General features: G+C 45.4%; 1 protein-coding gene across 1 annotated transcript; it reads right to left on the bottom strand.

Annotated features, from left to right (window-relative positions):
• Positions 1–5,427: 5,427 nt before the first annotated feature.
• Positions 5,428–6,804, bottom strand: LOC107137093 (neuromodulin-like). Its single transcript, XM_048804969.1, has one exon. It carries the CDS (start codon positions 6,669–6,671, stop codon positions 6,066–6,068), a length of 606 nt encoding a protein of 201 aa, XP_048660926.1. The 5' UTR covers positions 6,672–6,804; the 3' UTR covers positions 5,428–6,065.
• Positions 6,805–10,075: the final 3,271 nt, after the last annotated feature.

Below are 10,075 nucleotides of genomic sequence, written 5' to 3'. Positions count from 1 at the left end.
CTCCCCTGCAATAAGGAGTTTATCTGATCCCAAATGTTTATCCGCCAAGGTTGGGAAACTAGGACTTAGAGATTCGGTTAGATTCGAGTTTCTGTTTGGGCAAGGATTCTTTATGAGCGGCACCATGTGCTTCCCTTTACATCACAGCAGAATTGTTCTCTGGGTTCTTCAGGACTTTTGCATCCACAACTGCTGCTCTTCCCATACTCACCCCTCCTCCCTCCCAGTGAAGGACTCCCCACTCTGTCTCCCAAGCCAGGGACCACCTCCTTTCCTGCTCCGTCTACACCCTGGGCTCTGCTCCCTGAAGCATTTGAGGGGCCTCTTGGGGTACGAGGGTGTGGGTGTGGCTCGCGGGTGTGGGTGGGGCCCCGTGGGGCTGGAAGCACTTTGAAGGCAGGGACTCTGACTCTTATGCATCAGGACAGTGGGACACCATAGCTTCAGTACGTACTTGGTATATTAATAGATCAAGGACAAATGAATGACCCATGTCTCATATCTGGGCTCCTCAGAGGCTGTGTCTCCTTCTTTGGGGACAGACATGAGTCAACACGACTGGATTTTGGCCAGGCCATTCTTTCCACTCTTCACCAGGATAAGAAGCAGCAAAAATAGTTGACTACATATACAAGGGGGATAGTATTCAGCCTTGAAAATGAAAAACAAAATCCTGTCATGGACTACAACATGGATGAACCTGGAAGACATTATGCCAAATGAAACAAGCCAGTCACGGAAAGATAAAAATACTGCAGGATTCTACTTGAATGAGGTACCTAAGGTACACTCTTAGAAGTGACAGTAGAGTGGTAGTTTTTTTGCCAGGGACCAGGGGAAGGAGGGAAATGGGTGTTGTTTAATGGGTCAGATTCAGTTTTGCAGGTTGAGAAAGTTCTAGAGACCCGTTGCACAACAATGTATATATTGATAACACGAGCGCACACTGAACAGTGGCTAAGGTGATAAATCTTACGTATTGTGTTTCTTAATCATAATTTAAAAATGTAATTAGTAAGAATTAAAAACAAAAAATCCTCCATGTGGGTTACACCCAAGGAGGCAGGACTCCTGGGGCTTCTCTCATCATTTTTGATTTATGAGGTTTTATCTGCTTGATTTAGAGGGTGACCTTGCCATCAAATTCTGGGACACCCTGTCCAGTTTCCGTGCTTTGGAACACCTCCAGTCCAGCCCGGGCCGTGGGTGTGGGCTCCTCTCTGCCACTCAGACGCACAGACATGGGAGGACAGGGAAAGGCCAGAGGTTGGCATGGGGCTTTGGTTCTCAGCTGGTGGGCAGACGCTAAAGCACCAGGGCCCAAATTCCACCCAGTGACATGCACAGTCTTCAGCAGAGCCCCCTGATTTTTAATTATAAGCCCCTTGAGGTGACTCCCTGCTCCTGAACACAGAGCTGCCCCTCAGTGTCCAGTTCCAAGTCCTTCTGGGCCACAGGCAAATGGCTCGCTCCAGGTCTGCGAGGGGCCTTCACACCCAGTTTGTCACTCCTCCGGTCCCCCTCTGAGTCTGTCAACCAGTCAACCTTTACTGGGGCCTGTCAACCAGTTAGCACCTCTGCTGAACAGAAGGCCGGGAACAGAAGGGGCCCTGCTCCTCAATCCCACCTCAGGGAGCCAGTCTGGAGAACAAAGGAAAGCAACACGCCCTTCCTCCGTCTCTGCCTCCTTCTTGGCCCTCCTCTGAGAAACTGGCCTCAGAGCCGCTGTGGCACATCCAGGACCAACCAGGGAGAATAACTAGGCTCTTCCTCTCCTATTTTCCGTCGTCCCCCACTTCCTGCGAGGACTCCATGTTGGGCATTTTTTTTTGGCTAGCAAAGATTAATATCACATCTCCATACTTTCTCTAACCCTCATTTCATGTTACTTTTATAACAAAGGTCAATTTACTTTGAAGACTTGATTATAGGCTTGAGGGAGGAAAAGACTTAAAAATCACGAGATGCAGATGTGTGCTTTGTAAGACTAATTAGAAAACAGAGCTGAGGGGAGGCTGGGGGTGGAGCTCAGTGATAGAGTCCTGCATGAGGACTGCTGCCCACAGCCTTGGGTTCAACCCCTGGTTCTGCATTAAAATAAATAAATAAATAAATAAATAATAAGGGAAATGAAGAAAAAGAAGAACCAACCACAACAATGTGCCTGTCTAGAGGTATTCTGAGCTCTGTCTGGGTTTCCCAGAAAGAAGAAACTGAAAGGGAGAGCTGAGGTGAGGGACAGGGGCCTAGGGGAGGGGATATGATGTGACCATTGCTGGGGGCAATTGGTTGACCCCTCAAAACTTAGCACGCTTTTTTTTTTTTTTTAAATTTTTATTTGGTACCAGGGATTGAACCCAGGGGCACTTTACCACTGATCCACATCCTCAGGCCTTTTTATATTTATTAGAATCAGAGTCTCACTAAGTGGCTTAGGGCCTCACTAAGTTGCTGAGGCTGGCTTTGAACTCTCAATTCTCCCGCCTCAGCCTCCTGAGTTGCTGGGATTACGAGTGTGTGCCACTATGCCCAGCCAAAGTGCTGGTTTTAATTCCCAGCCCACACAGAGCCCTGCACTGTGTGAAATGCCATGCTGGGAACTTTCAATGGGAGGGGTGGGGGAAGTACTTATCCACAGGCTGTTCAAAACCGCACTTCTGGGTCTTGCTAGTATAAACTCTGAGCAAGAACATCATGGAGAAAACAGAGAAGAAAGACCAATGTGGGCTGAGTTTGGTGCTGTAGGAACTGGTTGGAGTGAATTAAGAGATATGTGGGGCCAAGACTCTGAAACAGCATGCAAGAGGTGTTTTGTTACACAAAACCAGGCATGTCCGGCAGTTCCTGGAGCCAGACACAGGTGTTACACCTATTCTCATCTCTTCCTCTGGTCACCCAAGGAGGAAGTACCTTTATTATCCCCATTTTTATTTATTTAGTTTTAATCACTGAGCCACATTCCCCAGGCCTTTTTTGGTATTAGGGATCGAACTCAGGGGTACTCGACCATTGAGCAACATCCCTAGCCCTATTTTGTATTTTATTTAGAGACAAGGTCTCACTGAGTTGCTTAGCACCTTGCTTTTGCTGAGGCTGGCTTTGAACTCATAATCCTCTTGCCTCAGCCTCCCCAGCTGCTGGGATTATAAGTGTGCGCCACTGTGCCCGGGTCCCCAGGCCTTTTTATGTTTTATTTTGAGACAAGGTCTTGTTGAGTTGCAGTTTGTCCTCAAACTCGCCATCCTCTTGTCTCAGCCTCCTGAGTCACTGGGATTATAGGTGTGCACTTCTGTGCCTTGCTATTATCTACATTTTTGATGTTAGAAGAGTGAGGTTCAGAAAGGCTACATTTACCAAGGTGACCCAGTTAAACAGTGGCAGGTCCAGGATCTAAGCCCAAGCTGTCTGAATGCCCTCCGCTATGTCATTATATTTATTATTTGGGTTGCTTAGATTGATCATGTTTCTTTTGTTTTCTCTATTTAAACTTCCCTACTGTCAGCTGCATTTTAAGTTGGCCAAAGACGCCCCCTGTCATATGCTTCCCAGCCCCATATATGGGGTCAGATATAAAAAAAGTTTCTCTTCAGGATTCCAAGCCATCACCTGATTGGCCCAGCCCAGATTGCCTGATCATTCATGAACCAATGGCTTGTGATCAGGGAAATGGAATGGGCCAATGGGCCTAAGTCAGGGTCCACCCTGGTGGGATTCACTTACATGGTGAAGGGAGGACCCATGGAGACATGGAAACCTGGGTTCTCCTGGGAAACAGGGAGTGGGGAATGGATGCTGGGTAGACATAGATATCCCTTGGTCATTTGAACATCCTTTCTCCTTCCTATTTTCCTTCTCTGGACTGAACACAGGGCCATTCTACCATGGAACTACATCTTCAGCCCCTTTTTAAATTTTGAGACAGGTTCACTCTGAGTTGCTCAGTCTGGCCTTGAACTTGTGATCCTCCTCCTCAGCCTTCTGAGTGGCTGAGATTATAGGTGTGGGCTTCTGGGCCTAGCTTCTTTCTGTATTTATCTATCTAATCTATCTCACAAAAACAGACTACACTGTATCTACTATTTGTACCTCCTTTTCTTGCCTAACAACACGTCATGACTATTTCTCTATAATCAATATGTAAAACACAATTCTCTAAGTAGTTATATGGAATCCTATTGCTTGATTTATCATAATGTATGAAATTCCTAATTTCAAATATTTAAGTACTTTTTTTCACCATTAAAAATGCTTACCTTCACTCACATCCCTCATGATTTTTTTTAGAATAGAAATGAAGTGATCAGTGTTAGAAGTGACTATTGGCTCAAAAGAGAATGCGTATTTTAAGATTTTAAATGTACTTTTCCAAATTTTTGTTCAGAAATATTGTGTTACATTTTGTTTTTACAGTGATATGTGAGAAAGTGTCCATTCATTTTAAAAGTGTACCTGATGGGACAACTTAATGTTTTAATTTGTGCTTCTTGATTAATAAAGTTAGATATTACTTATATATCCATATATCATTCATTTTCCTTCTTTTGTCTCATGTGTCAGTCAGCGTTTGTTGCTGGGACAAACTGCCTGTAATCTCAGCAGCTCAGGAGGCAGAAGTAGGAGGAATGCGAGTTCAAAGCCAGCCTCAGCAACTTAGGGAGACCCTGTATCAAAAAAAAAAAAAAAAAGGCTAGAGATGTGGCTCAGTGATTAAGTGCCTCTGGGTTCTATCCCTGGTACCCAAACAAGACAAAACAAACAAACAAACAAACAAACAAACAAACAAACAAACCAAACCAAAAAACCCCCAAACAACAGCAGCAGCAGCAGCAGCAGCAGCAATAACAACCAAACAAAGATTTACTTTGGCTCATGGTTGCAGAGTTTCAGTGCATGGTCACCTGGCTCCATTTCTGTGCAACATGGCAGAAGGGAATGGCAGAGAAAAGCTACTTAGCTCATGGCAGCCAGGATGCAGAGAGAAAGAGAGCACCAGCGAGTGAGAGCAAGCCCTAGTCACCTACTTCCTCCAAGTAGGTCCAATCTCCTACGGTTCCCATCACCTACCAATAATGCCATATTTTCAATCCAATGGACTAATCCACTGATGAGGTCAGAGCCCTCCTGATCTAATTCCTTCCCAAGAGCCCTGCCTCTGAACACTGCTGCTTTGGGGGACAAGCCTTTAACACAGGAACCTTTGGGGGAAACTTCCAGATTCAAACCATAACATCTTGTTTGCTTGCCTCTCTGGAGTGTGTCTTTTCTCCAGGAAAGAGGTCTTTGTATGTTAAGAACATCCACCTCTATGTTGTAATTATTTCTCCTATTTGTGCTTTTAATTTTACTTAATTTCTTTGACCTACAAAATGAAAAAAAATTGTATGATCATGTATATCAATTTTATCTTTCATGGTTTTTTTTTTAAATGCTAATTGGCATATTTGCTTTATTTATTTATTTTTAAAACAAACTGGGTTTTTGAATTTCTTTCCTTTTTGTTCATTCCATCACATTGAAAAGGAGAAAAACCAAAATGGTTTTGAATTCACTCAATATTTTGGACTCCTCAGATGAACAGAACATTGCACACACACTTGGAACAGAGAGAGAGGTAAGTGGACTCCCACAGGGCCACACGTACCAGATCAAAAAACTGGGATACAGTGCAAGAATTTCCCCCCAAACGATTGGATCATCATAACCAAAAATTCGCCATCACAACACCAAGGAACAAAAAATGTTTAAGCCACACTGTTTGACTTGGGATCTTTCCTGCCTTTTTTTTTTTTTTTTTTTTTAAATGTTTGCCACACAGAAAGAGGGCTAGTGGGAGGGAGAGGACAGACTCACAGACGTGAGCAGGACAGGAAGGGAAACTTCAGAGTGGACTTGAGAGAGGGCAGGAGAGACAAGGCTCAGGAGAGGGGAGGGTGGGGACGTGGAAAGCCACTTCCTAGAATTCAGGCATGTTCCTGGTCAGCTTCCCGTTCTTCGTGACCCTCCCTCATCCTGCGGGCCACTGTCCTTAGGTTTGGTTCATCTACAGTTTCTGTCTTCTCTGGAGCTTAGCTGCTCTCGGCAGTCTCCGTTGGAGGCTGGGCTGTTGCCTCGAGGGCAGTGTCCTCTGCAGCAGGGGTGGTGGCCGCAGCAGCAGTGACAGCAGCAGGCACATCGGCTGGTTGTGGCTCCTCCTTAGCGGGCACGACTTCGGCCCTGGAGGACGGCGAGTTGTCCGCGGACAACTCCGCTTTAGCGGAGCCGGCCATCTCCTCCGAGGGGGCAGGAGCCTGGGTGGCCGCCTGCTCGGGGGCACCTTCGGGGGCGCCCTCCGCTTGCTTCTCCTCGGAAGGGGTGTCTCCTGCTTTGCCGGGCTCCTCGGCCTCGGGGCCAGTGGCCGGGGCCGCTTGGGCAGCCGGGCCTTGTGCCTCCTCCGTCCCCACCCGGTCGGCAGCGAGGGCTCCCTCCTCCTTCTCCTCGGCTTTGGCCTCAGCAGCTTGGGCATCGCCCTTCTTCTCTCCTCTGAGCCTTTTCCTTGTTATGTACCCACGGAAGCGAGCCTGAATCTTGGTCGCGGTCCTCTGAGCTCTGTCTTCTGGTTTGATTCTGTCTTGTTCAATCTTTTGGTCCTCAGCATTTTTTCCCACCGGTTTGGTTCTCAGACAGGACAGCATGCTGGTATCGTCCCTTGCCTTCTTCCTGCCTTCTCTCCTTTCCTCCTCTCTCTTATTCCTCCCCCCTCCACCTCTCTTCTAGCTCGCTTGCTCACTCTCTCTCTCCCGCTAGGGCTCTCTCCCTCCCTCCCTCTCTCTCTCTCCCCCTCACACACCCCAGGGCAGTTAGCAGCAACTGTTAGGTCCACAGCTACTGCTCATCGCACATGCGCGCTCTCTCTCCCTCTCTCTTCCTCCCTCCCTCGCTCTCTTCTCTCTCTTTTCTCTTCTTTTCCCTTTTCTCCACCCGCCCCAGATCCCTGTTTTTTCTTCTCTCCTTTTTCTCTTTCTCAGAATTGTTCACTAGCTTTCAATGACTAATTTCTTTCGTGGTTCTTATCTTTGATATTGTGTCTGTAAGGGCTTTAATTTTTTTTTTTTTCCTTTTGGTACCAGGGATTGAACTCAGGGGAGCAACCACTGAGCCACATCCCCAGCTCTTTTTAATTTTTTTTTTTTCGAGACAGGTTCTTGCTAAGTTGCTTAGGGATTCACTAAGTTGCTGAGGCTGGACTTGAACTTGTGATCCTCCTGATTCAGCTTCCTGAGCTACTGGGGTTATAGGGTGCACCCCCTCACCCAACTTTTTTATTAAAAAGAAGGTATCAGGTACTGTGGAGCATTACATATGAGGCAAGATACTTTTTCTAAATACTCTGTACCTTTGCTCACCAAATAATTTCTCTACCACAGCTTTCACAAACATTATTATTTTCCTTTGGCTGAGTAAAAATCTTTGAAGTCCCTAAGTTATCACTGACTATATAAACACTATTCGTGTAGTCCTCCTTCTCTATTCTCTATATCCCTGATTGAAAGTTGATCATACGCTTGGATGAGATAGGCGTTTAAATGTTAATTCTCCGATGAGGTATTAACTAAAGCATCCTTTGCTCAGGCAGTTTATAAATTCATTTGCTAAGCTATCTAATGCAGTAGATTATATGACCCCCCACTCAGGGGAGAATTATGTAATCAGACCCCAGGCTGGAAATTGCCAGGGCTATCATGAAGTTCTTTCCTACTTTTCCTGACAATAATCAGCTCTAACGAAGCAGAGATCAATGGACCCTTTGCTGACGGTGTCACAGAACAATTGCTGCTAACTCCAGTGATCCTGTGAATCCTTTGAATTGGGTTCTGTGACATATCCTTGGGATTTTGTCAGCTGTCCTTCAGTCTCTGTTCTACCTACAGACTTCTGTGATGGTTCCCATAGGGTATCCTGTATCCAGGCTTCCCCCCTCCTTGTTAAATGCCAGAGAAGCTACCACACAGAGTCTTGCTGTACTTGAAGTCCCAAAGTTTCCCAAGCATAGGGGGTGAGATTCCAAAGCAGGGCAGGAAAGCTTTTCTCTCTCTCTCTTTTTTTTTTTTGGGGGGGGGGTGTCTCCAAACAGTCATCTCAGAAAGTTACTGTGGGTAATCTACTTTTCTATAAAGCTTCTTGGGAAGAAGTTCACATTTATTGTGTATTTATTTATTTATTTATTTAACTCAGGGATGCTCTACTATTGATCTACATTCCCAGTCATTTTATTTTAAATTTTTTATTTTGAGACAAGTTCTCACTAAGTTGGTCTGGGTCTTGGTAAATTGCTGAGGCTGCCCTTGAACTTGAAATCCTTTGTCTTAGTCTTCTGAATTGCTGGGAATACAGGTATGGGCATCTGGTATGTGTGTTGATTTTTAAGGAAGCTGAGCTTTTTCCAGTCTTTGATATAATGTACTTTATATCTTCTTTCTGTGGAACTCCTGGGCATGGACTAGGGAAATCTGATATTTTCCTTTTGTTTAATAAAAAGCACAACTCCACTGGTAAGCAGATTAGAGCCGCAGAAATCAAGAACTGGAAATTGAGGGTCCTTAAGGGTATCCTGGACAGTACTGGGAGGAGGGGATAGGATGGAAACCTGCAAGAACCACGAGTACAGTGGCACATGCCTGTAATCCCAGTGACTCAAGAGGCTGAGGCAGGAGGATCGCAAGTTCCAGGCCAACTTCAGCATCTTAGAGAGACCCTGTCTGAAAATAAAAAGGCCTGGGGATGTAGCACCCCTGGGTTTACTCCCCAGCACCAAACAAACAAATAAACTCAAAACCCGTGAGACTGCAAGTGCAGGTTGAGGCTAAAGTGTGAAGGTTTGTCTGTGTGCATATACCTGTGTACATGTATATATATGTTTGCTGGGTGAGTGTTCTAGTGGTGGGTGTCTAGAGTATTCAGTGTATTAGGTTCGTGTTGCTGCTGTAACAAATGACCACAAACTTAGCAGCTTAAAACAACCATGATTTATTTTCTTACAGTTCCGGAGGTCAAAAGTTCTAAAATCAAGGTATCATCTATGCCATGTTCCCTCTGGAGGCTCTGGGGGAGATGTTTCCTAGCCTTTTCCATCTGTGAAAGGCTCCTTGTATTCCTTGGTTGTAATCCCTGCCATCTTCAGAGCCAACAAAGTAGCATCGGTGGAAACTCTCACTGGCTCTCCGACTTCTATTTCTTTTCTCACATCTTCTCTGACTCTGGTCATCTGGCATCCTGGACCCTTGTGACTACACAGGGCCCATGGGATAATCCAGGGTAACTTTACTCTTTGAGAACCTTAATTTCATCACATCTGTGAAGCTCCCTTTTCCATCCAAGCTTTCATAATTAGAGGTTGCGGGTATGAGGACAGGGACATCTTTGGGGGTCATTATCCTGTCTTCCACATTTGGTCTGACAGATTCATCCTGCTTTTCACTTTACTGCAAAGAGCCTCAGGGAGAAATGATGAGGAGGAGGGGGATAATGGTTTAACTACCTTACATTAGATGGTGACATACCTTTATCCAAACACCTATGATTTATTTCAAGTTCACTAAAGTGCAGTTGGATGAACAATGGGACTTTGAGACAAGAACCCAGATTTTATCACTGAGCTTTGTGACCTTCAGACAATTCATTCAACCTGTTGAGGCTTAGGATTCATGTCTGGAACCTGGGAGAATGTAACTATCAGGAGGAAGAATGTGCCAGATTATGGGTAAATTGAGAATCTTGGAGTGTTTTGTGTGAGAATTTCCTTTGGAGAAGCATTTTCCAACTTTTGGTAGTTTGGGATGAATTTACAAACTTGTCCAGAAATTTTTGGCTTTTATTTGTTTTTATTTTATTTTATTTTGTTTTTCAGTCTCCATTTATGTTAGTTCAAAGAAGCAGACATGGAGATGGGAGGAGACAAACAGATTTACTGGGGAAAGTATTTGTTGGGGGCGTGGGTGGGTATCAGGAGGGAGCAGAGGAGAGCCCTCAGGCCATGATGGAGGTGACATCTGTGGAGGAAAGAGCCAGGCTGGCAGGAGAGGGTTCTTGCTGGAGGAGG

This window comes from Marmota marmota, unplaced genomic scaffold, assembly GCF_001458135.2.
Source record: "Marmota marmota marmota unplaced genomic scaffold, marMar, whole genome shotgun sequence".
NCBI classification, from domain to species: domain Eukaryota; kingdom Metazoa; phylum Chordata; class Mammalia; order Rodentia; family Sciuridae; genus Marmota; species Marmota marmota.
This window is presented reverse-complemented; position numbering and strand designations above follow the sequence as displayed.

What these genes read in the sequence shown, in the direction of transcription:
- LOC107137093 (XM_048804969.1), bottom strand. Translation starts at nt 6,671, where the DNA reads ATGCTGTCCTGTCTGAGAACCAAACCGGTGGGAAAAAATGCTGAGGAC.